Source organism: Zeus faber, assembly GCF_960531495.2.
Source record: "Zeus faber genome assembly, chromosome: 21".
In the NCBI taxonomy this organism is placed as follows: Eukaryota; Metazoa; Chordata; class Actinopteri; order Zeiformes; family Zeidae; genus Zeus; species Zeus faber.
This window is the reverse complement of record NC_137208.1, coordinates 16,226,003-16,252,774: the sequence shown is the minus strand read 5'-3', so window position 1 is coordinate 16,252,774 and position 26,772 is coordinate 16,226,003. Positions and strand designations below refer to the sequence as shown.

At 47.0% G+C, this 26,772-nt stretch overlaps 1 protein-coding gene across 1 annotated transcript; it reads right to left on the bottom strand.

The window, feature by feature from the left end:
• Positions 1 to 1,902: 1,902 nt before the first annotated feature.
• Positions 1,903 to 25,761, bottom strand: lhfpl3 (LHFPL tetraspan subfamily member 3; the record flags this gene model as incomplete). Its single annotated transcript, XM_080022759.1, has 3 exons — positions 1,903 to 1,925; positions 3,483 to 3,713; positions 25,302 to 25,761. The coding sequence occupies 3 exons, from the start codon at positions 25,759 to 25,761 to the stop codon at positions 1,903 to 1,905; spliced, it is 714 nt and encodes a 237-aa protein (XP_079878885.1).
• Positions 25,762 to 26,772: the final 1,011 nt, after the last annotated feature.

Sequence of the window (26,772 nt, the reverse complement as noted above, 5' to 3'; positions counted from 1 at the left end):
ATTACATACATGATATGCAGTTTTGCAATTCCATACAAGTATCGGCCCCCATGTGGAATAAATCTTCAAAAGTAGTTTTTAAATGTCTTCATTTCCTGATCAGGATCAATGAGCTGAAAGCTGAAAACAACTTTTATTCTTTTTATTTTATTTTATTTTTCCCCCAGCCGTCAGAAATAAAGGAAAGTCCTGGCTTCAAAGTCGAATGTGTGGCCTACTCGTCCCGGTGGAACGGGACAAACACGCCGCCGTCGCCCATGGCCACGGCTCAAGCAACAGATGGTCGAGGAAAAACGTCCGGAGTGTGGGGAGGACGGTCACAATTTTTTTTTGTTTTTTTTTTGGAGTGTGAAGACCTGGTCCATACAGTATCTCTATTGTTCCTTGGTGGCCATTGTTTATTCATGGCCGAAACTGTCCAAAATAAGGTCACCCGCCTGGTTCTGGTTTTATTTTTTATTTTTTGTTTGTTTTTTCCCCTCCACATGTTGAGTGACAGAGAAACCAGGGGGAGGAGAGCGACGAGGGTGAGGCAGGACATCAACGGCACTCAGCTCCACGCAGGGCCGTGGTTCGGCCCAGGACGCAACGCTGCTGTAGCTGCAGCAGAAACACTGACCACACAGCGTGGCATACACACACACACACACACACACACACACACACACACACACACACACACACACACACACACAAACTACACTGGATCGATGCCGTGGAGCGGGAAAACAAAAAAAATAAAACACGCTGCTGTTGCTTGAGTATGTTTAAACATGGAGACGAAACACGGGGACATATCTAATGTAGCTGTACATAGAATATAGATTTCACATATATTTTGACACTTTTACATTATAAACCGCGGACCAAAACTCTTTGTTTTGATCGGCTCGACTTTTTTTTCCCCAACCGGATCCATCTTCCCCTCCGAGCAATGGAAAAAACGTAGTTCGCCGTAGTTCTCATTTCATTTCCTTCCCCTCGGCAGCGCGGACGTGCCGCCGGTGGTGGAGGCGGGCGCTGCTACCGAGGTCATCCGTTTCCACCCTCGGCCTCTCAACATGGCCGCCCTGTCGGGGCTCGGCGCGGGCGCGCGCTTTACACCAAAACCGCAATCGCTTCAAACGTAAGGAACGAGCCAGGTAACACAACACAATACGAGAACGGTTCCATATAAAAACAGATTTTTTTGTTTCCCCCCCTCTCATTTCAACGAGAGAGCTATTTTACAAGTGGTCCATGGACGTGTTGCGTGGAGAGAAATGTGGTTGTGTTCAGATCCATATCAAGCTGCTCCTTCACTGCGGTGACGTCCAACGGCTCCCGAAGTTGCGTCTTTCTGCGGGCGGTGATCAAAGCAACGCAAAAGTTTTCTGGGTCAGTATAGTTTTGGAGAAATGACCAAATCAAATAGTCCAGTGCTTCTCAACAGAGGGTCCGGGCCCCCCCAGGGGTCCTCCAAGAGGTTCTAGGGGGGGGTCCCCCGGTAATATCATCATTAATGGTTATAACGGTTATTTCATTTACAACCTTATCCCAGGACTAGAGTATGTACATTAAAGAGAGTTTTGATCATAGTTTCGCTGATAGACAGGTGTGAAGTTTGGACTAAATAACAAATAATGAAGTCCTCTGAGATCGGGGTCCCAGAGACAAAATCGTGTCAGAGTGGCCTAGTGCGTATCGAATTGAGGGTCTTTGATACGGAAAGGGGGCATGCGAAGGTTCTCCGTGTGGTACCGTAGCAAAGTAACGAATGTCACAAACTAAGTTACTCGGTTCCACGTTCCATCGCCGGTGAATTGCAGATGTGCAACTCTTAAAATTCATACGTACATTTGTTTAGGGGTTGTAAGTCACACTGAGTCTTTACCTGCGTGTCCGCTGCGCCGTCGACAGGACTTATATGGCATTGTTACCGCTCTCTGTGGGAAGAAAAGAACCGTGAACCAAAAAAACATCCAAGTCAATACTCTCACACTCATCTCTGAAGACGCGTTCACTGCGGGCGTTGCAGTCGCGGTTCCCGGCCACGAGGTGGCAACCTCTTCTAAATAAACGGGAGGGAGCGCAGCCGCTCGTCCTGTGGCGCCAGATGTTTCCAAATGTCCCGAAGAAATGATTTTCAGTCCTCGGTGAAGGGGGAAGAAATAAAAATGTTGTATCCATAATGCGCTTTATTGCGACTAATGCACTCCTTTTTTTTTTTTTTTTTTACCCTTTAAACAACCTTTTAGTACACTTTTTTCTCCTTAATACACTTTATTTTTTTTTTTTTTAAATCCTGAATACACTTTTTTTGTCACCATTTAATACCTTATAATATAATAATTTAATATCTACTTAAATCCTTCGGAAATAAACTGTTCCACCCGTGATACACCTTTTATTTTATTTTTTAAATCCTTAACACATACTTTTGCCCGCGTTGATGCACTTTTTTTTTTTCTCCTCCTTATGCCAGTTTCCTCCCTCCATCCCTCCTTTCTCCCGGGTCGGCCGATAGCCTGGCGGTGATTAATTTCGGCAGACTGGCAGCAAACCGCTTAAACAAGCATTGGTGATTCACGACGGCGTCCGGCGTCCCGAGGCCTCAATTAACCCCTATTTACTTGTTTGGCTTGGACCCTGCGTCGTCGCTCCGTCCCGTCCTCCGTCCCCGTCCCCTGTGTCCTCTCCTCTCCCCTCTCTCCTCCTGCTGGCCTCCTCGCCTTTCCACTCCTTGCCTTCGAATCAGCTGCTCTCTCTCTCCACCGCACCTCCATTTCTACCCTTGCTTGCAACCTCCCTTCCTCCCTTATGTATTAGCAGCAAGGCAAGCAGGTGCCATGTAACACCCATCTAATGTATGCAAATTACAAACTCGGCTGTGTGAAATTATGGGTGGTGGTGGTGGTGGTGGCGGCGGTTGGGGGCCGAGCAGGGAAGCGGATGCATTTAGAGTTTTTCCAGTTTTTCCCTGACTGCGGCTTGGGATTCGTGTCGGGTAGCAGATATGTACCAGAGTCCTTCCCCAGTGGGATGGGTGCCATTTGGCCTTTCCGTTTGTAACATTTTTAATAACAAAGAATCAATTTTTTTTTTTGACATCCCATCCTTTAATATACATGTTAAACTTCCCAGAAAACACATTTTCCCACCTCAGGCACAAAAGCCTTATTTTGATCGTCCATTACACATGTGTAATGTGACGCGGGATTACACAAATAAATGATCGTATTTAAATTTATAATAATGTTTTAATTTGATTTTATTAACATGTGCTGTGTCGATGGGGGGAAATAGATTTGTATGTTAATAACGAAATTTAAATTAGTATTTCTTAGCCTGGCGAAACATGCCGGCAGATTATTGGGTTTTATTGACGTCCTTCAACTCTGTGGACCCAAACGGGACTCCTTTCATGGAATGACTGTCCTTCCACGTTCATGAAAGCGCGCCTGGCTGGGGTTGTTTTTTGGGGGGCGGGGTGCGTCTCTTACTGTCTCCCAGCAGCTCCTCAGACATCAGGTTGTCCTGGCGGTTGCCCAGCACGAAGGCCAGGAAGGAGAGGATGAGGGCGTCCATGATGCCCATGATGGCCAGGATGTAGGCCCAGCGCACCGAGCAGGCCCCCAGCGTGTACTTGTCCGTCTGCTCGCCGCACATCCTCTTCACCTCGTCGCTATCCCAGCCGTCCGGGTAGATCATGCAGCCCAGGATCAGGCACGTACCTGTGTTTTGGGGGGGGGGGGGGTTGTTATTAAAAACAAAGGGTTCAGTCTAACATTACAAAATTAAAGTCAAGGACTTTGGACACAATTTTTCAAATTTTCAGAGACTTCACTCAAAACAAATGGAACCATTTTTCAATGTTATCTTAGTCCCATTGTCTATTATTCATATTAGTGTACAGTGTGTGTGTGTATATATAGACGTGTGTGTGTGTGTGTGTATATATATATATATATATATATATATATATATATATATACACACACACACACACGCAAAAATAATTCATCTTATTATCATCTATTATCAGTCGACATTATAAGTGTCCAACCTTGCTGGATTCAATTCACATTTCCCTGGCTCACCTGTCGTGAAAGAGATTCTGGACAACAAGACCAGGGGGAACATCACAGGTTTTCAGTGATTTTATTTTTATTTTTTTTCCCCACGGCTTTTTTTCCAAGGGCTTTCCAAGTACTTTGGCACAAAGGAGCTATTTTCAATAGGACTTAAGATTTCTGTACCGACTTTAATTTCTTCGGACAAAATTCAAGCACTTCAAGCACCTCGAGGGACCTGGTAAGAACCTTGAAAATAGGAGGCGCTGCGGGGGGGGGGGATTTGTGTTGTTTACCACAGAGGACTAGAAAGCAAAACCAACAAAACAGTGTCTATACCAAGCGGTGTGTGTCCGACTCTTCCTTCCTTCCTTGCACTTGTATCTCTCTCCATTCCTTCCATGATATGCACACTCCCCCTTATGTCCGCAACAGTCACTGGTTGAGAGGAGGAGGAGGAGGAGGAGGAGGAGGAGGGGAGGGGTACACGCGCCGCCTTCATTAGCCTTCCCCCCTCTTGCACGGCTGACAATGACAGACCAGGCTGTTCAGAAGGCGAGGCATCAGTGGGCGCACACACACACACACACACACACACACACTGAAATGCAGACCAGGGCCAATCAGTGTCATGGTGATAGGCCTTGGACGTCTGTGTTCCCGCTTTGAGAGCCGCCAAGCCCAGACTTGTTTTTTTCTTTCTTTTTGGGGTGTGTGTGTGTGTGTGTGTGTGTGTCAGAGAGAGCGAGCGAGAGAGGAATGGCGGGGGGTTGATCTGTATCTTTTGACACGTGTATTAGAGACTTGTGTGTGTGTGTGTGTGTGTGTGTGTGTGTGTGTGTACTCCTACATACGCTATCGGACTAAAATGCCACAAGATTAAGTGGAATGATAATCCGCAAAAATGACAGATCGTGAATGTCCCTCCCTCCCGCCACACCCACCCCTAGGATTCCCCCCTTCTTCCTCCTCCGCCCCCGAAGTGTAAGAGCGAGAGAGAGAGAGAGAGAGAGAGAGAGAGGGAGAGCGACTTCTGCTCGTGTCCGGTTCTTCTCTATGACTGCTGTGTTAAAATGGAACCGGTACTATGGGTGTGTGGGGCATCGTGTCTCATACTCCCACCAATAGAAATAATAGTAAAAATATAGTAAAAATAACCAGCATTGTTGGAGGGCAGCGATTCCCAACCTGTGGGCCGCCAAATCATGGACACAACATAGGGAGATTTTATTGAAAAAATAAATGCAAAATTATTAATTACAAAAATGATTTTAAATGTCAAAATAATAATAATCATTTCATGGTATTTTTTCTTTAAAACCTATAAAAATGCATGATCACTGATAGATAGGAACCAAGCCGGACCACGATCGCATGCGCCTGCTCATTTTTGAACTTGAGGTGAAAATCAAAATGGATAGTTGGCTGGCATCAGGCACCACGAAAAGGAAAGAAGCCATTAAGACATCGAACAGACGGGACAGGCCCACCTGTCAAACAAAAAAGAAAGGTTCGGAGAAAGTATGGGGCCGAATATTTATCACTGGGTTTTTTTGGGACAGGCACAGAAGACGAACCGTTACCGCCGTGCGTGGTGTGTTCCGAGACTTTATCAGACTAATCTCCAAAGCCATGTGAACTGCGCCGTCACCGCGAGACAAAACACCGACGTGTCCAAGCCGCTTGAATTTTTCGATAATAAGCTCAAGGAGTATCAGGGCAAGAAGAAAGTCATTGAAACGTTGTGTATGGGCACCGAGAACTCAAAGGCAGTGGAAGCGCCCTATCGGGGTCGCCCGACTCGTGGCCGAGGCCGGTAAAGCTGCGAAAGACCCATCGGTATAAAGTTATATTTAACCCACCTCTTTTTTTTTTTACCACTACTACACTGTATCTATGAAAATGCCTTTGATTGTTAAAATAAACGTCCTCTGAGAACACACTGTTTGGCTCCCCTATCACTTCTGCTCCGGATGTGGGCCGCATCCACTTTTGAGATTTTCAAGTGGGCGGCGAGTCCGGAAAGGTTGGGAACTGCTGTTGTCGGGGTAAGATATGCAGGGATCCCTATTCCGTGCCTACAATCTATTGACTGTTCCGGCAGCCTCCCAAACAAAAACAAACACACACACACACACACACACACACACACACACACACACACACCGCTCCTCTAATGTCTAATCAAAGCGATCGCTGATCTTCAATGACACCTCCCATAGAGGTCAGTGGGGGAGCCTGAGGGGGCCCCTGAAACGCCCCGACGTCCACTTCTCCGTGGGGGGGAAATATTTTTCACGTGGGAAATGGGAGAAACCAAACTTTTCAAGCAAATAGCGTACACGGTATGGATGTCTCGGGTTTTCATTTTAATTTTTTCCGTCTCTGCCGGAGGATTCGTTGCATTGTTTGCGTATCTGCTGGGTAATAACAGTCAGCCCCAGTGGGACTGGGGGCTGCAAATAGCCGGCGGCTGAGGACTCGGTGCCGTTGCAACCGCAATCTTTACAGAGCTCAACCCTCGAGAGCGGGCGATCAAAGAGCCTCTCTCCCTCTCTCTCTCTCTCTCTCTCTCTCTCTCTCTCTCTCTTTCTGATGGCCGCGCTGGACTGAAAGCAGGTCAGACTCACACGGTCAAAAGTTCCCCGATCGGGAGACCAGATCCTGTAACCTTGACATCAAACACTCCGCCCGTATGTCACTGTTCACGCGGTGATGCAAACAAAGACCGTCCGCTGTCCTCATCAACCTCACACATCCTGCTGCGTTTCAATGTGGGGCTCAGATAAACCCCAAAAATTAAATCAAATGAAAACAGACACAATCCTTCTCAACGCCTCCCTCTCAAGGCCGAAACGCTTAAAAAATGTAGGAGGATGGACCGGGCGATAGTCGCTAAATCCGGACGGAATCCTGCCGCCTGGCGCGCGAATACAACCTTGGACAACGGGGGGGGCCGCACCGACGAGGGTCAAGCTCCTCATCTCCACAGGGATGGATTCAGACATTGAGGAAGGAAGCATCCAGGCAGCCCTCACGCCTTGGCAGCCTGTCCGTCGCTTGATTCCCAAAGAGGCGGCGCTACTTTAATGTATCCGCGGCGTTTTCCACACCGGCTCGCCGGGCGCCATGAGAACCTCTCAAATGACGCGTTAAAGTTACGTATTTTAGTGGAACGCAAATAAGTCACATTCAATACGAATTACGGCAAATGCATTCGCCTGTTTTTCTTTGGACTTGGCCATAACAATAAGCAGAGTTTTTAGCGGTTAAAAGAGGAGGATGTGGGCGTGGAATAGCAGGACAGTGTGCCACGGAAGAAGAAAGGCTGGAAACACTGATGCATCCGTCTCGGACTCGGACTACGTCACCGACGCCTTTTCACGGGAGGAACGAGGCACAGAACTGAACGGCTCTTTCCGCTCCCGCCGGCGTCCGGGCAGGAGGGGGTTAATGGAAGCCCACCGGGCTCCGTAGTTCCGTTCTCCGTCCCCGGAGGAGGACTCTGAAAATTCAGAGGCAGTACGTTGGTTTTTTTGGGGTTTTTTTTTTTTTTTTTGCAAAAAAACCTGCAGGTGAAATTTAACTGACCTTCTTGTTTGAATGTATTTTATATATAGCCTTAAGAAGACTGAATTAATGTGAAGGAAGTCGTATTTTGATTCAAACATTCGTACGTTTGAGTTTATTTATTAATAGGTTTATAAAATGCATGTGAAGTCAGTTTTCTGTTAATTTACAAAGTGCAATAAAATAAACAATTATTTTATTCCCCAAAAAGGATTAATAGCCGTGATAAATAATCGTGACCACAATATTGATTAAAATAATCTGTACTATGGTTTCGGCCATAATGTTGCAGCCCTACTTCAGATTCATAACCATCGTTAGTGGCGGCGTAGGAAACCCACCCGCAGCCGCAAACACCACCCGATCACAGAAGTACACTGTGACCGGGCCAGAGCGAATGAACTTCTGCCGTCACGAAACACAACAGAACAGAGGGTCAGAGCACACTCGTCCATTGAACTTTAACAACGTCCCAACTGCCCTGGACCCCGCGTATTGCTGCATGCAGCTGTATTACATATTTGTGATCATGAGGCATATGGTTTATTTACCAACTTTTCTATTATTCATTATTTGATTTGATTTTATTTTGTTATGTTCATCTGTCTGTCTGTGCATGCATACAGTATGTGTGAGTGCATGTATCTATGAACCGGTGGTGCTGAGGGCTCCAGGGTGGTCTCTACTGCGTGCCCCCTTCCTCCTTATCACCCGCTACTAGATTCAATACCTCACGGCGTCTCTCCCTGCTGTCGACCCACATCACAGCAGAGTGAGGGTCCGAGTGTCACTGGTTCACATGCAACACCACACTCCCCTAAAAGCAGACATTCAAAGGTACTGTGTGTTTGGGAATAAAGTCTTTATTTCCTATGAGCTCCATTATTAAAGGGGAGGGGAAACTTGAACACTCGAAATACAAATAAATAAATAAATAAATAAATAAATAAAAGCGACGCCTTCAGCTACATTATTAGTATTCTCACTTGACCCTATTAATTGGGAAAGAATAATAGAATAATAAAATAAAAAGCAATAGCCTTGCCATGACAAAAAATGCATGTTCGCGTGCGACAGTCGGATCCTCCCCTAGTGGCCATTGGATGAACTGCGCCTGGGTTCCGTGGGACACGAACCACGTCAGGGAAAATGTCAGGCTGTTTTTTTTTTCCCAGTACCACCGAGTGGTTTTGCTCGGCTGAATATTTAACCTTTTTCCACGAGACAGCTTTTTCGTGCGCGGAATCCGACTCTCCACAGGAAAGGAGGGGCTCCCTGTTGTTGTTGTCGTTTGTCGTATTGGGTGTGAGGTTGATGAGGTGGTGTTGTTTGGCATTGTGTTTTCCCGTGGGGATCCGTCCGACCGCGGCGGTGATTTATTCATTGACGATTGATGAGAGACGGCGCAACTCTGGTACAACAATATGCTGTCCGTGAAACACGCCAGCGAGAACGTTGTGGTCCATTGTGCATGCACCCCGGCACCAACAGAAGTGCATTAGCATGCCCCCTGCCACCATTCCTTCGGCTATTCTACCTAAATTACAAAACCTAATTTCCCTTGTTGTCATGACTGATAAGGATTTTATACAAGGAGGTAGATGAGGAGGGTGGAAACGTAAAGGAGAAAAGACAATCTTGAAGGAAGAGATAAGGTTTAAAGGGAAAAAGACCGCATTAGAGCGAGGGAGAGGAGCATATCCCCGTGCAGACCGAGCTTAAAATGGTAAAAGAAGTTTCGTGCACTGTTTTCCACCAAAATGGGCCCATATATGCAAATCTTTTGAACGCGGGTAAACACGCTAAAAGTAGGCAACTGACTCCTCTCCCACTGCGAGTAGACAAGTAGGACCTTCTTTTTTTTCTGGTGTGTCACGTTCGACCTCACGAACGCGCCGCAAAAGGGCGTCTTGTGTCGGCGCTGGAGCGGTCTCGGAGCCCGGCGTGGAGCGTGGGGAACTTCGGCGCCCGTCGCCCGACGCAAAAGGAGTGTGTCTGCCCAGGTGTTATGTTTCCATCACAGCCGTTCGGAGCCGGAGTCGATAAGTACCTGTGACTAATGCGCGAGTCATTTGTCCCGGGAATGAATGCCGATTGTAACCTTTCCCACTTAAGACAAAAGCCGGAAGTTAGCTGGCGTGAGTGTTTTTTTTTGTTTTTGTTTGTTTGTTTGTTTTTTGTGCAGTAGAAAAGGGGCTTTAGTGTTTCTTCATTGGCCGTGCACCAGACGGAGCCAGACATGTGGATACGCGCTCAGACAATCAGTCGAATCTGATCGGGATGCCCAGCAACGCAGAAAGACTAGGTGGTGTCAGGAATGAGAATGAACTTATCAACAGGGTTTGCATGTGCTGTATGTACGTGTGTTTGCCCGCATGTAATGTGTGTGTGTCTGTGCGTGTGGGTGTGTGGGCGTGTGTGTGTGCGTGTGTGTGTGTGTGTGTGTGTGTGTGTGTGTGTGTGTGTGTGTGTGTGTGTGTGTGTGTGTGTGTGGCGGGCGCGGCCGCCTCTCCGCGTCTATAATTGATGCTCAGATGTGTGCTCATGTGCTTTCATGTGTCACTTCCAGGCGAGGAAGGAGATGACAGGGGAGAGAGGAGCGGTGGCTGGAAGGAGCAGAGCAGGAACAAGAGCTACAAGATCGGAATCTCAATGCATCTCATCTGAGGCGGGGGGGGGGGGGGGTGGTCGGACAGGGGGCTGGTTAAAGGTGCAGCGCGAGACGGGGCGTGCTCCTCCATCACAGAATAGCTAAACCCAAAAGCACACTTCACATATTTGGGCGGAGACTTCAGTCAAACCATAACTAACCACACATGGTTTCACTGGCCTTCACTGCACGTCAATACAGATTGCCTGCGCTTATTGAAAAGAGAGACATTTTTGTCAAAACGCACGATGGGGTCATTTTGGGATGGTCCCTTAAAAGGGGGTGTCCCCTGAAATGGATTGAGGATCCAATTTTTACAGCCCAATCGTTCCCTGTCTCAAGCAGACACATCCATTAAGTAGAGAGAGGACTAAAAAGAGCAGGATTATTAGCTTTCATCATGTCTTCAGAAATAAAGAAAGAACACCTGGTTTTGGTTCAGGCTTATACAATACTTGCCTTTATCAAATAAATTGTGCTTTGTAAGGCAACAACCAGGGAAGCTCCCCAACTCTGGCGCTAAATCAGATTGTTGTGGCCGGTTGGGCTCACAGCTTACTCTGAGTGGAATGGGTGTTTACGTGTGACATTTAATGGAACGCCGCGGCGCGTCCCCACTGGCCATGAATAGACACTGAGTGATTCTCGCGATCTGGAGAGGTCATTCAATGCACCAAATTATGCAATCAGCAGTTGAAAAACACGGCTTTGTTTGAGACGGAGGAGGTAGATGCTGCATTGCCATGGTGACAGGCCATGGCCTATTTTTTTTTTTTTATTATTATTATTATTTTTTTTTTTACTGCCCCATCGCGCTAGGGTGCCTCGTAAATTTGTGTGCAGGAGGAGAGGAGAGATACACTTGGGGTGTGATGAAAACTTCCGCTCTTTTTAAGAGATTTGGCCCTTTACACGAATGGAATTCTCACAGCCTGCAGGGACTGCCACTCAGATTTTTTTTTTTTTTAATTTTAGTCCATGCCTAATTTAGTCCAACACAAGAGACCAAATGTACGCATGTCGTCTGAATTCATTACAAAACATAAATCAATCAGGTGAATAAGCAGAAGTAACAATAAGCTTGTTACACGGCACCGGGATTATCATGAATACAAAACCTACAGTAGTCTGATAAATTACATTATTCATCATTCAATATGGGGGATATTATGAACTATTATTACTGTTATGAACTTGTAATTGATAATGTATAAAATTACCTATAGCTGCCGTGATCAAATATATTCCTCCATATCTAGTCCACAAACGGACATATCGAACGCAATACCCAAAATGGGCATTAGACAGACAGACAGCGCCCAGAGACCAGAGCCAAGCGTGACGTCGACCTGGTGGCGTGATGGTACAGATGCTGCCGTCACAGGGTCAAGTCCTAGTTTTTTCCATCCAAGTCCTGTTCCTTGAATCACATGACTGTCGGAGGCAACGAAGCTTCATACGACTCAGAGGCCCAAAGTCATTTACAATCATCATAATACGTACACCAGTCATTTATGAGGTGTCTCAAAACTTCAGCCGCATACGGCTCTCTGTCAGAAAACACCCCCCAGCATCATCGTTCCAGGTCCCACCGCAGCGGGATTTGTTGTTTTTGCGATTTCGGCGACCGGGACAGAGAGGGAAAGTGAACTGGCCACCCGTCCTCATCCACGGATGCGTTTGGGATATGAGATTGAGAACACCATTACGCTACCGGGTCACCTTCACGCTTAGCCCTGGTGGCCGGCCTTTTTTTTTTTAAACGTGCCCTCGGGGTGCCAGCTTTTTAAAAGCTCTCTCGGCATTGAACCCTGAAGTCCTCTGACACCGGCTAATCTCTTTGTGCCCCCCAGGACTTGCTGAGCTCAGTAGGTCTCCGACAATCATTTCATTAAAGGAACAGGACTTGAACCTGCGAGTGCGGTGCTCCCACTCGGCATTGAGCTCTCAGGTCTTCGAAACCTTGGTCTCCTGCATGAGAGGCTTACCCCAATTTGAGCCGGTGAGTCTTATGAGGAGTCATTTGATTCACGGAACAGGACTTGAATGGCAAAATCTGGCACTGAACCTGTGACGGCAGCACCAAAAGGCGGCATCGGAACCCATCACTCCAGCTGTGTTCCACCTTCTCTGAGGTGATCAATTTTGCTCTATGCACACTAGCTATGTTATGTCAGGGTACTGGTACACCTACTTCATTAAAAGGTCTACGTTCTTCTCGCACCACAGACAGACGGTAGCCGTGCTTGCATTAAGTGAGGTGGAGAAGGGCCTCACATTTGTCCAAATCACTAAGACCGTCCCTGTGTGCTGTGATACTCAGTCTGTATCTCTGTAACCCTCTCCCTCGGCCTACGCTAAGTAACAGCCACCAATTAGAGTACCACATCCGTGATCCATAGCAGCCTTTTGCACTTCAGAACACCTAGGGGACTTGTTTTTTTTGTTTTTTTGTTTTTTTTTTCCCCAAAACCTCCAAGGTGTAAGGAGCAGAGTAAGTGACTTGGAACAGATGTTCCTGTTAATTACTGGCTCATGCCAGTAGACCTGTGGAATGCCGAGCGTCTGCTAGGGAGTCTCGGTCTGGCGACGAACTGCACCGCCTCGCAGACAGACAGAGAACATGTGATTAGCCTTGTGTTCTCAGTCAGCAAAGCTCAAATCCCCTTCCACTAATAAGTAGTAAATAACGACATTTTTGAAGCACTTCCATGAGCAGGATAAGCCCGAAAATGTTCTTTGTTTTTTTTTTACAACTAGAGTGAGGAAGAGCCCAAGGGTCAGACGATAGTCACGCCTCTCGTGAGAGTTCTTGCCCTCATCGCGCACCCTGAGAGTCCAGGCATGGAGCACTTCTTCAATGGAGATCAAACAGAGCTCTTCGTGAGCGCATTCTCTCCTCTTTCTGATCTCGCTCGTCTTTTCTCGCGTGTAGGGACGATGCTCCTTCAGTGGCGGGCAACGTTGACAGTTATTTTAAATGTTTAACCATTGTCCTTATTTTCTGTCCAAACCATTGGCGTTTGAAGTTGGGGCTGAGGGGATTGCTCCACTCCGGCTCGTTGGAGCTCATTTTTCTCAGATCTGTGCAGATGCCAAAGTGCACAACATTCTCTCTCTCTCTCTCTCTCTCTCACTCTCTCTCTCTCTCTCATATACTCCGTAGTGATTAAGTGATTAAGAACATCCAGAGAACTGCCTTACTGAAGGATATCCACATGGCATGAATAGAGAAATCCAAGCTGGCAATAATGGGGCACTGGGGACAAGTTTACAACAGAGAGACTTGATGATAGTGGGCGGGTACATAACAGCAGACCTTAAAGTTTGCTTTGAAAAGACGCAAGAAAGCTGAGACAGAAAGCAAAGAAGAAAGAAGTTGAGTCTTGCTTTATTCATGCGCACTTACAGAAGCACATGCGCTGCGTTTGTATACAGCTGTCAGGGCGGCGGTGTGAGACGGATCATCTCCCCGCACCATGTTGTGACCCACGAGAAAGGGGTCGCCAGGGAATGGCCAAGCGGGACCTCTGGTCCATTACACGTTGCCATGGAGACACCCTCAACTCAAGGCCCGGTGCATCGATTCCAAGAGTGCACCCATCTGTCTCCACCCTGCAGGACCTTCTCTTCTCCATGGACTCCCCGTTCAGGGTGGGGTGTAGGGAGCGGGTGATGCCGCGCAGCCGGCAGAGTGCCGTTTCCATAGTAACCTGTGCGCAAAGCTTCGGGAGGAAGAGCATGAAATGCGGTCGCTCTGTCTCCGTACACCCAACCCGCCCCATGTTGCTTCCACGCCACGTAGTGGCTGTCCTCTGATCCGCGACCTACGGACACCACTTGGCTATAGACAACTGGGGCCTGAGGAAACAACGTGCTGCGGACTGTTCACGTGTGTAAACACAAACCCACATACACACACACACACACACGTCAAACTCAGATACACCCACACTGGCTCACGGCCGCATTACGATACCAAAAAACCTCCCAGAACCAAAACATCAGATCCTGAATCCGTCTCCCGTTTGGGACTCCCTGGTGTGATCACCTGTGCCCATTGGGAAAGGAAACCGAAATAAACTACACCGCAGCTCACAGATCTTAACTCCCCAAGGTAAGCTTATCAAATAACGACCCTTCGCGTGCCGCTAACATGACGGCCGGAGCCTTTTGATGTCCTCCCCAGCTCGGGAACTAATTTGTATTCCATCTATCCCCCCACTCTCCGCTGAGGTTGCTTTTGATGCAACCCCCCTCCCATCAATATTGTTAGTCTTTCATACGGCATGGTGCTACCTCTCTTTCGCAGCTCCACGCCCTCCTCATAATCACAGATGGATGATCAGCGTAATGAAGGCGTCCACCTCAGAGGACACTCGCGGTTGTATGAACCGGCTCTTCCCCTCAACAGCCCGTGGAGATGCATGTGTTCCGTCTAATTTATTTTACTTCTGCGTGCACTAGCTCATTTCCTATGGCCTGCAGTCTCACGCAAGCCTGTATAAAAAAACCATCTTGCTTTTAGACACATCGGAGGGCCTCTCCGGTGGAACAGCAGGGCACTTTGACTCATCCGCGATCGCAGTCATGTCTTCCCTATGTTTCGGTCAATGTTGTGCTTAAATCTTCTTCCGGGCCAGAGGCAGCCCGGGAGGCAGGGTAATATATTCCAGAAGTCATGTCTGCCTGACTGGTCATAGCCTGCGTGCGCCAGCCCTGGTCAAAGACATTCCTGCTTCTCCAATGAAGGCATTGATTCATAAGGAAAAGGGGATTGAACAGATGAAAGCGCCCGCCAAGAAAGCTGCCGGAGAAGACGGAGATCACTGTCTTCGGGATTTGGACTTTTTGCCTCCGCCCCCGATGAAATGTGGAGGTACGCAGGACTGGAGAGCCGGGCTCATATCGTATGTCGAAAACGGAAAGGGAGAGCGAAAGAGGAAGGGAGAGAGAGCGAGTAGTTGCTTTGATCAAAAGTCAGAACCCCACGCCGGGCTGTCTCGTTCTCAACAATGTCAGGCTGAATTCAGGACTGTGGGAGTGGAGTGGTCCACATCAAAGGGAAAAAACGCGATGTCCACTTCTGGGAGGAGGGAGGAGGGAGAGGAGCTGTGTTCAAAAAAATAATAATAAAATAAAGATTTTTCCTTCAAAAGTTTAAAACACTATTTCGCCTCCTCCCTGTCTTCAAAAATGAGAGTTTACAGCTTTTTGGGGAGGTCCAGACTGGACGGCGCGGTGTGACCTTGACGGGGATGCTTTCCCCATCAATCAGTCGACACCACAGGATCATTTACCCTCAAACAAGGACAGCCAGGTGACACAGCTGGGCAAGATGGATGGAGAAAACCTGGCTCTGCACGTCCGTCTTGACACAAGCAGACGCCAACATCACTCATTAACTCACACACACACACACACACACACACACACACACACACACACACACACACACACACACACACACACACACACACACACACACACACACATATATTCTGGCCAGAAATCAGTCAAGCGAGCACATGCAAAGATGCCATTTAAACACATACAGATTATTTAAAATGGGTCAGTGCGCCCTGTTCACCCCACACACACACACACACACACACACACACACACTGAAGAAGAGGGGGGGAGTAAATCAGCTGGCTGTCCTGCTCACTCAAGCCTGGCGATCAAGAAGATAAACCCAGATGGGAAATCTATATGCCTCGCCCCCTCCCTCTCCGATATGTGAAGGCCAGCTGCCTGGGAGAGGAGACGTCTTCACAAAATTTAGAGCGCACCATCCCAAAGATAACGTGTCTACTCGGATAGACCAAAATGCAAGTGACCTTGCTTCTGTTGGCTGACTCTAAAAGAAAACTATTAATATTGATATCAAGACAGTCAATGGTGAGCTCTCAGTGTCGGCTTGCAATATGCAAACATGTCGGTTTGTTTGCAGAATATAAAACATTTTCACAGAGAGCATGACAGCTTATTAGGGATATGAGTCTCCCAATTTTCCTGGTAAAACGCGCCGCTCTCTCGTATTGCCCCCTGGGCCTGAGATTAATTGTGTGAAGAAATACTCTCCCTTTACCCTCAGGTCCTAATTAAAGGGAGTTCAACTCGCATCACTTCTTAATTATGAAGTCAGAGAGAGAAGCGCTTATTCAGGGCCAAACGAAAAAAGATAGCAGGCTCGTGGAGGGATGGGTGAGAGACGGATGTGTGGGCAGCTTGTTGAGCATCCTCGCCTTTTTGCAAAATCATTCACTGTGCTCTGCAATGTGCTCGGTAACAGAAAGCAGGATTCCTTTTGTGTTGTCGTTGTTCGGAGACTAAGTCGAGCACAGGCCTGCCACGGGGATGTTTTGTCGGAGAGAGCTGCAATTGCGTTTCACATAAGAAAAAAAAAAACCTGCACCTCCGGGGAGAATCCCAGAGAAAATGCCAAAACGCCCTTGAGGGCATTCATTCAAATCAGCGACTGAGAGGATTTATTCACAAACCAACGGTTATTTTGTTTCCGTTTCCGTCTTAGCCAAGTGGGAACGCAAAGTAAGTATGTGGTCTCTTCGCGCATGGCGAATGGGGTGGGGGCGAGGGGGACAACCGCTAGGGCAGACCTCTAATCAGGTCATCGTCCTTCTCCTCCTCCTCCTCCTTCCCAGCAACACTAATTACATTATTCCTGGGGAGACAGGGGAGCCAAATCCTAATGAGCTGTGGAAGACCCGACGTCCTTTCGGACTTTCGAACCGAAGAGGCTTAACGTGTCCCTTTTTAACGGGTTACGTGTACGCGGTGACCATGATTTAACGGAAAACGCCCGGAGTGATCAGAATCTGAGCGTAGTGTACGTGGGACGTGACAAGCAAGCGAGATCCCCATGTTGGCCGTAGGTGTGACCGGTGTGTGTGACCCTGCAACGGATAGATGGACGGATGGAGTTACTACATGGGAGGGATTGATCACATGCTACCATGAAGAACGAGTTAACTGAGTTGTTCTAGATAGCTAGCACTTAAAGACATTGAGAAGGAGAGTACATTATTTGTGTTCCCCTTTGGGAGAGGCTTACGCTCTATGAGATTATCACTTACTTCTGCTGGGGGATTTGTCACTGAGCCCCTGCGTATGCAAGTAGGCTATTTAGTGACTACCCGGAGGGATGGACAATACAATAGGATAACAGACGAGGCGACTGACAACAATCTCCTTTGCAGGGAGAGAAAAATATCATAACATCAACGGCTGCCGGCCTCAGCGGATACCACGGCTTGAGCGCCCTCGTATTCAAAGTAGTTCGGAAACGCCGAAACGCGCTCGCGGAAAATACCAGGATGAGTAGGGCTGCGGTGATTTTCCGGGAGCTTTTATTCCATTTTCTCCCTCTCACTCTCCCCTTCACACGTCCACGCTGTCCCCACGGACGGCTCCGCGGCGCGGAGTGAATATTGCTCTGCGCTGCCAAGCCCTCCCGCGGCTCTGTAACTACCGCCTGATTAGCCGTGTTATCGGCCGCCGTTAGCGCCGGGCACGGTGCTGCCGCCGCGCTTGCACACCCCCTGCGGCGGGCTCCTGGAAGGACCTCGTTATCTCCACATCAGGCGCTGTGACAGCTCTACCTCGCTCATAATCCCCCAGAGCTTCACTACCAAACAGTTAGAAATATGCGACCAGACTTTTGAAGATGCACATCCAATTCCAGCATTCCATCGCCCCGTGTGAGTGAACCATGGACGTCCGCCTCATAAAACATGTATTATCTATCTTCGGCAGCAATGCAAGGATCCATCGCTCTTCAGGAACCGCGTTTGGATCGATTCGTCATCCTGCAAATTATGAGTGTAATTGGCGGATCGACAGTTGACTTTCTTTGAAAAAGTTTTTTGTTTTTTTTAACGATGAGTTGATGGGAGCCTGGGGTACGGGCCTCAAACCAACGGTGTTAAAACCGTCCTTCATCCTACTATACTATACCCATTACGGTTGTTGCCACCACAGAGGCGGTCCAAACTACCAGGAAGACGCGTCCCTTTACTCAAATAACATCCCCTGTGTGTTTGCATTCTCAAAAAGCGAAGTGGTCCTGCCTGGAGCGGTTATGTTAAGTTTGCTCGTGTCCGCATGTTTGCCATATCAATGAGCACCCTGTCGTCAATGTCATTTTCTTGGGCAATTTACCCGTTAATGTTGGAGTATGCATTTGGTGGAAGGTAATTAGACTCCTGGAGCACTTTGAAGGAGAGGGAGCTCGGATGTCATTTTCATCCACTGCTCTGTCAGTCTCTTCGACTTCTCCCATCTGCCCTAATCTCCATTTCTCTCTTCATTCCACCTCCTAACTGCACCGCAATCAAAACTGTCAGTCATACTTAAGTCCCTAAATACCCCGTGACTCCCGAATCAGGCACGCCAGTCTTGCTTTACCTCAAACGGGCCCCCACCAGCCCTGCGTTGCACCTGTCCATCATGCTTGAGCTCAATTTCAGGGCCACTTTGACTCGTGAAACATTGACTTATTATCACCTCAGAATGACAAACCGCCGTCACTAGAAAAAACATTGCAGGGATCAAATATATGACCTTGACAATGCAAGTTCAATAGCAAGTCAATTATCTATCTGCTCGGGTGCAGGGCCAAATCTACACAGCGCAAACACGTTAAGACCTCGGGATACTCAGCGGAAGCACCTCATGAAAACTCGCAGACGCATGTAGGCGACGTCCCCACAGTGATGGCAACATCTCCATTACGGTGCAAATGGAAATGAATGTCTTCGGTCTATCATTATTCCATGGGGCCACAACGCACATAAAACAGATCACCTCCTGTGCCACCTTTACAACGCCTCCTCCGCATTGTGTTTGGATTTACACGCAGGATGAGAGTTCCATTAGACGGCCCGCTGAACTCATGCAGTTTGCACAGTGTGCACTACAGGACTCCATAGAGGAATCAGGAAGCAGGAGAGAGCTGGCTATTATTATTAATTACATCATTAATTAGTGACGTTTTTATTATTATTGTTATTATATATATATATATTTTTTTTTTATTAATTATTATTATTATTATTATTATTATCATTTTATGAAATCCTATTATTTTTCTATGAAATCATCTTTCCATATAAAAAAATAATAATAAAAAAAAAAAAATAATAATAATAATAATAATAATAAAAAATAAAATAATAATAATAATAAACGATATAACTATATAATAATGTATGATATAGCCATTGAATCAATTAATTGTGAGTATGAGTTAAAAGCCACTCAAAAACTTGGAAAAACTCCGCCGTCGCAGCATCCAAAAGAGGGGTCGTTTTTCCAAGGCCTCCTGATTCAACATTTGAGTCATAACTCAAATAAGAATCGAGCGAGAGAATTATGGAGCCGCGACATTCATTAAATTCACTAAAATGTCAAAGTTGTTAAATTAATTTTTCTTTATTTGACTTTTTTTTTTCTTAAACCCGAGTATCACCTTGGCGCTACAGCTCCAGTGAATACATCCACCATAGATTACGTTGGCACCTTGATATGGACCGTCATCATATTGCCTTCTTTGTTATCAGGGTTATTGTGAGCATAAGCCAGTTCAAATGAAATAATGATTACAGAACTCTCACAGTGCGGTCTAGACAGAGTAATCAGAAGAATTAAGATGTTCTAAAAATAACGGAGTAGATTACTACACATTATGAATGCTTAAGTGCGAGGACAAAGTACAAATGTGCGAGCGCCTCGTGTCGATTACGCAAACTTTAGTATTTTTAGAGCTTATTGTGCGTAATCTCCGGGTGCCATGACATTTCACTGCATATATGTATGAACGTACAGTATGTATACATACAGTATGTGGCAAACAATCCTCTTGAATCTATTAAAAAAAAAAAAAAACTTAGTTGTTGCAAGTTAGTATTTCTACACCTTCATTGCAACACGGACACACCTTTGAAATCGTTGACTCAGAATTAGGCTCTGAAAATAGATTTTAGAATCACTTTGTGACATCTAGCTGCTTAATCATCCAGGTTCCCTGAGTCTCTCACAGAGCTCTCACTAAAGCTCTGCATACTGACCATTTCAGTAGGACGGCCTGTGTGTGTGTGTGTGTGTGTGTGTGTGTGTGTGTGTGTGTGTGTGTGTGTGTGTGTGTGTGTGTGTGTGTGTGTGTGACAGATCATGACTGTGTCCTAAGCTCCAGTGTACTTTAGTTACATCACTGCTGTAAGCCTCCTGGACTCTTCCGGTCCCTAACGATACCAGTGAGAAGCTGGGAACTGGCTGATGTCATTAACGGCCGACTTTAAACCAGGTCTGTCTCCACCACAGTGACAGTGATCAATAGTTATTGCAATTTAATTGCAATACAAATTGCAATAAGTGACAAAACTAAAGCAGACCTTGCATCACAATGTAACTTAGACTGGGTTATTAACCATAGATTATCCAAAGTTCATGGTTACTAAAATATTTGTGCAATTTTTTTAAATAGTGAATACACATTCAGCGCATTTCTCTCTTTATTTGTAAAGAATTTAACAGAAATTGATGTTGCTTTTCATCAGCCCTTGTATTTTCTCCCTTCGTCTTTTCCTCCGCGTTCCACTGTGGTAAGTGTGCACCTCTTGCGCATGCCATCCTTCTGAAGAGGTGTGAAATTGAATACATCAGGAATGCAGTGTGCGCTGGCATAGCATTATCAACCTTCACACTACAGCCACTCATCGGCACGCATTTCAAATTCTGGCAAAAAAAGAACGGGCGGAATGGAAAATCTAGAGAACAATGTATGTGAACCGTATGTTCACATGCCGGCACGGCCGTTGTGGGGGATCATGAGTGTAGTGCTCAGACACACCCACAGTCACTCTCTCTGTTTGTTCCTTACACACACACACACACACACACACACACACACACACACACTGATACAGGTAAACATTTACGCAAACCCTCCAGTACAAACAGTGCTGTGTGTAGGGATGCAGAGCATCCAGAAGTTCACTCTGCTGTGCTAAGAAAAATCACATGAATCAATAAACCTCTTGCCACCAAATGGAGCTTTTATTGTTTGCTGCTAATGCCAGCTTCTCTCTCCAGAGGACCTTTTAGTAGGCACAGAGTGCACCAAGAGGCGATCCACTTAGGTTGCCTAGGTTGCTAGGCAAACAACCGGTAAAAGGATCATTGACAGTAAATGCATGAAAGGCACTGTGGGTAACTTGCCTTGCTTTTCGCGGGAAGACTTTCTACAACAGTTAGGATTTGACAGTCGTTGTTCCTCTAAATGGCCTTTTTTACTTGCGCTGCATTGGCTAGGTGATGCCTATGTCCTATTCCATGTTCGCGAGTTTGTAGGTGTCAGTGAGCCGACGACCATGTGCGTGCACGTGTGAATTTGTGTGTGAGCGCATAAGTGGCGTCCAGATGGCCATCAGTGATCCAGTATATTGAGCACTGACGGGCAGCAGCACATCAGTGCCAGTACATCCCTCCTTCAACCCAACCGCTGGCGGCTGCCTCCACTGCTTGGTTTAGTGATGTTCCCACTGACCTTGCATTCTTTTCCAAGGTTTTGGCAATGGACGGGTGGGGACAGAGGGTGGGGTCACAGGCGGTCTTTCCATTATGGCATAGATAGGCAATTGCCTGGAGCCTGGTGCACTAGGGGGCCCCTTGAATTTGTGTGGATGTTTGTTTTTTTTTAATAAAAACCCTGTTTTAGACAGAACTTTAAGTTAGAAGCTGTCACAGGTACAGGTGCTGATTTTTCCACCCATGTCCGCAAAGAGATAAGTCGTTGGATGAGGGCAGCACTGGTGTCCAGGCGCTTTTAAATGTGAACTTGTGTTGCCGGCTTTTCAAAACATCACCCGGCGTCAAACCCTTAATTCCTTATCCAATGACTTATCTCTTTGGGGACATGGATGGAAAAATCAGGACTTGAACTTGTGAATAGCAGCGTCTGAACCATCAGGGCGCCTTCGCACTCTACCCTGGTCTCTGGGCAATGCACCTTTGGGGCGATACCTTTCAAAAGCTCTCTCTGTATCCAACCCTCTACAGCATCACTCCTAGGGACTTATCTCTTTCAGCCTTCAGCCACAGAAACTTACCAGCCGATGTTGTCTCCTCCAGTCGTCTGATTTACCAAACAATGGCGGTGACTTGGACGGCGAAATGTGGACTTGAACCTGCGACACTGAAAGGCAGCATCTCAACCAATCACAGCACAGAGTCTTGCTGAGTTCCAGCTGATTTGAGATGCTGATTTTTTACCTGCCCCTAAAATGCTCTGCGCACACCACTGCACTAGAGTTATTTAATGTCAGGGTTAGACAGACAGAGAGAAAGACAGAATGATTGATTTCTATTTTGTGAATGAGTGAAGGAATTTGACCATTACCTGTCAATATCATAAGCTATATATACCAAATCAGGTACAAAACGGAAATTTGTCTGTGAAAGATGTACAAAGTCATATGTGCCAAATCTTGGACAAAAAGTCCTTAACTCTGTTTGGAATTAAATATTTATGAGGTTACAGAAACATAGTATTCCAATGTTTCTATTAAAATAAATCCATTTGTATGTACATGTAGGAGTATTAACAGGATCAATACAATTCCTAATAAAAGAGTTTGAACACTGTCCAGTAGAGATTTCATCAGCGACTCACGGTTCAGGTGTCATGGCCTCTGTCCAGTTCAGCCTGTAAATCGCTGCAGTTAGAGTCGCAAACAAAAACGAGCAAATGACTGTTTTGCTTGAGTGTCTCCAGACTCCTGGGTCATTTCAAATAGTATTTCAAACAGTATTTAACATATTCATAATCTTGTCCCCTTGTCTTCCTCTGACTGAACGCGAACAGCGTTTGAATGGTTCAGTTAGAGTTCTCATTTAGCTTTGCTCCCTGAAAGGAGCTCCCTCTAAATCGTTGTTCTACACTAGCCATGCTTGCATGAAGGGAGGTGGAGAAGGGCCTCGCACTGGTCCTGCCTGGGGCCTCCAAATCGCTAAGACCGCGCCTGAGTGGGGTCCCCTGTCAGAGTGGGCCTCGGAGGTAACTGTTATCTCAGTGAGATAGTGGCTTCACGCAGGAAAGCGGTTGTGGTTGGAGAGTGAGACAGGCAGAGAGCCTCTGGAGGTCTCTGACCGGCAAAAAGTTAATGAAAATGTAATAATAATAGCAATGCAATCTTACCTTTTAATTTGCAATTGCCATTTTTGTATGGTAAATCTCACTCAAACTGAAAATGAAAATTCGACATCACATTTGCATTTGATGCTTTACAGCAATATGAAGCATTGATTATTTCAATTTCTTCAAAAGCTCATTTGAATATTAGTGTAGTCAGTCTGAAGGCATGCAGTACTCAGTCAAATGTAATGTCAAACCATGGTGCACTTTAATGTTCACGCTGTTGTGGCGAATGCCATTTAAATAATTGAATATTTATTTTCATCTTGAGTCGTAATTATTTCACGAGTTGCCACTGCAAATTCTCCTTCATGATTGCATTTCCATTTTCCATTTTAATAAAAAATGTTGCCGGCCATAGTCTTCCACAGGAGCTATAAGATATGCTCCGGTAAAGCGGCGGTATATGGTGCTAAATTGAGGGAGATACACCTTGAAATGGATTAAAACCTCGACAGGCCCATCACACTGACAGCGTTCCGTCTGTGTTCTGCAATAATCGTCCAAGAGAGCGAGATTCCAGTGCCGTCATGACGGCGCCACTTATTTGCGAATCGAGCGCAATTATCATTCATTCGCTTCCGAGGCTGCCTCCCGTGTCCTTGATCGAACGCCACGGCGATCGATACGACCTGGAATGACACCTGATAACGTGACGCCCGGGGAGGGTCTCTCGCAACCGCGTCGACTTCTTGAGACGCTCTGGGGAGAGAGAGCTCTTCCGTGCCGCCAATTACGATTCCCCAGGAATCTCTTGATAGCCAATTTCACACTGGCCTCGCGGCATTTCTGGACGACGGCCGGGCAAAGAGATAGAAGCTGAATTAGGGATGAGCCGCGGGGGGTCGGAGGAGTGGTGACGGCGCCTCCGAGCGATCGACGCGCCGGGGAGATCGATTTCGGCCAAACTGAGAGACGCCACCCAATGCGACTCTTTTTTTATTTATCATTATTATTTTTTTAAATTCATACGGTAAAACATATCAATCATATTCTCAGATCTGTGTTATGGGAGAGGATTAGGGCCGTGAGAGAGAGAAAAAAAAAAAAGTTGTTAGAGTTTTAAGATGAATCTGAAAATTCAAAGGGAGGTGTTAAAAAAAAACGAAGAGAAATCAAAAACAGGATTCAGGCATGAGAAGTCGTTTTGATCTGTGAGGGCTAAAAAAACAACAACAACAACAACAACAACAACAAACAACAACAACAAAAACACGTAAAAACAGCCTTATTATGCTGGCTTACGGCGTACACAACGCCAGCACGTTGCAGTGGTGTGTCACTTACACCAAGATAATCAATTTCAACACTGCCAAAGTTTGGGCCGAAACGGTCCCATGCCAAGTCTGATCACACCATAAAAACTGAAGACAACATCAACCGAATCGAAAGCCCACCGGGGGACAGGGACACTCAGACATCTTGATTCTGCGATATGCTGTATTTGAAAGGAGTAAGAGTTGTTTTTTCCAGTATATGATTTTATGATGCGTTTTTTTTCCAAATCATAATTTTAATGATATTTTTCATTCCTCTCTGCTCTCATCATGTCTTTTGTGCCTTGTTGTATCTTTGAATTGCCCCTTGTGTGTGAAATGTGCGAAACAAATAAACTTTCCTTGTTCCCCCCATTGACGGAATGAGTGTGTGGTCACCTACAGTGTCCCGCTGAACACACTTCTGGAAGAGCAAGTCTTCCTACTATGTGCCTTGCTTGGAATGGGTTGCAATTTGGTTCGGTTCTAGTGGATTCTAGTGGATTCTCATGCCCACTTGTGAGCCTCCATCCACCTGTGGACGGAGCGGTCGCTCTCACCTGCAGCCAGCTGCATCCAGCCGCAGATCTTGTACACCGTGCCGGTGCTGCAGAAGAAGAAGAGGGTGAAGCAGCCGATGCAGGAGAGCACCAGCACCATGGACATGCCGATGAAGAAGGACGCGGCCTTGAAGGCACCGGACGGGATGGAGCCGAACTCCGTGAAGCTGCCCTGGCACGTCAGGTCCCGGGAGAGCCCGTTCCCGATGCAGTAGTAGAAGAGCCCGAAGTAGCCCGCCTGCGGGGTGTCCACGCCGTCGCCGATCCAGTAGGGCTGGATGAAGCACACCACGTTGACGATGGCGAAGAGGATGGTGAAGATCGCCCACAGCACGCCGATCGCGCGGGAGTTCCGCACGTAGTTGGTCTGGTAGATCTTAGCGGCTTCCGACGCGGGCATGAGCATGGTGGTGGTGGTGGTGGTGGTGGTGGTGGCGGCGGCGGCGGCTCCGGGCACCATCGTCCAGTCTCTCTCCACACGGTCCGCTTTCCCCCCCCCACGCCCCCCCTCCCGCCCCCTCCCTCCACCTCAAACGATGAATGGGGCTGTCTTCACTCCTCTCCGTGAACGTCCGCTCGAGCCACGGTCCGGTCCGGCGCCGCCTGCATCTGCAGCATCACTGTGATCGCAAGCGACGCGGGTGTTTATTCTCCACCCCACCCCCCCCCCTCCCTCTTCTCCACCCCCCGCCCACCCCCCCCCCCCCCACCCCCTGTGTGGCCGCTCGTTAAAACACGACTGGGAAACTACGCGCCCGACGGAGCGATCCCTGTGGCCGTGAGCTCCATCCCCCACGACCCGCCCCCCGCCAGAATTATTAATATTTTTTAATATATTATATTATATATATATTAAAGAAAATAGAAATCAGTGCAGCCCTACCGGAGCCGTGCCCCGGATCGACTTCGTCATCCCCAAATCGTGATCCGCCAACAGCCTATCCGTTACCGACGCCGACGGAGCGACAGCACCCCCCGGGCTCCAGCCGCGGCGGAGAATCGCTTGAACGCGCGGCACCGGCCCGCGGCTCTAATCCAGCTGTCACGTGCCGCCCCCCCCGGTGTGGGGCGCTCGAAACGGCGCGGCGCTTTCAAGAGCGGCCGCAACCGATTCCAGCTTGCATGGATCCCATACAATAATAATGCAATACAAGACAATAATACAATGCAATGCTACTATATGAAAAAGTAAATCACGATGTAATAAAAAAACAACCCGCACCAAATAAATAAATAAACAAACAAACAAACAAACAAACAAACAGATAAATAAATATATAAATAGATAGAGAAATCGATGGATAGATAAATAAATAAACACACACATTAATTAATTAATTAGTTAATGGGTGACTAAATAAACAAAACAAACAAATAAATAAACAGTGTCTGTATATATGTGCATATACAGTATATTAGATTCGATTAGATTCGATTCGACTTTATTGTCACGAGCGGAGTACAGGTACAG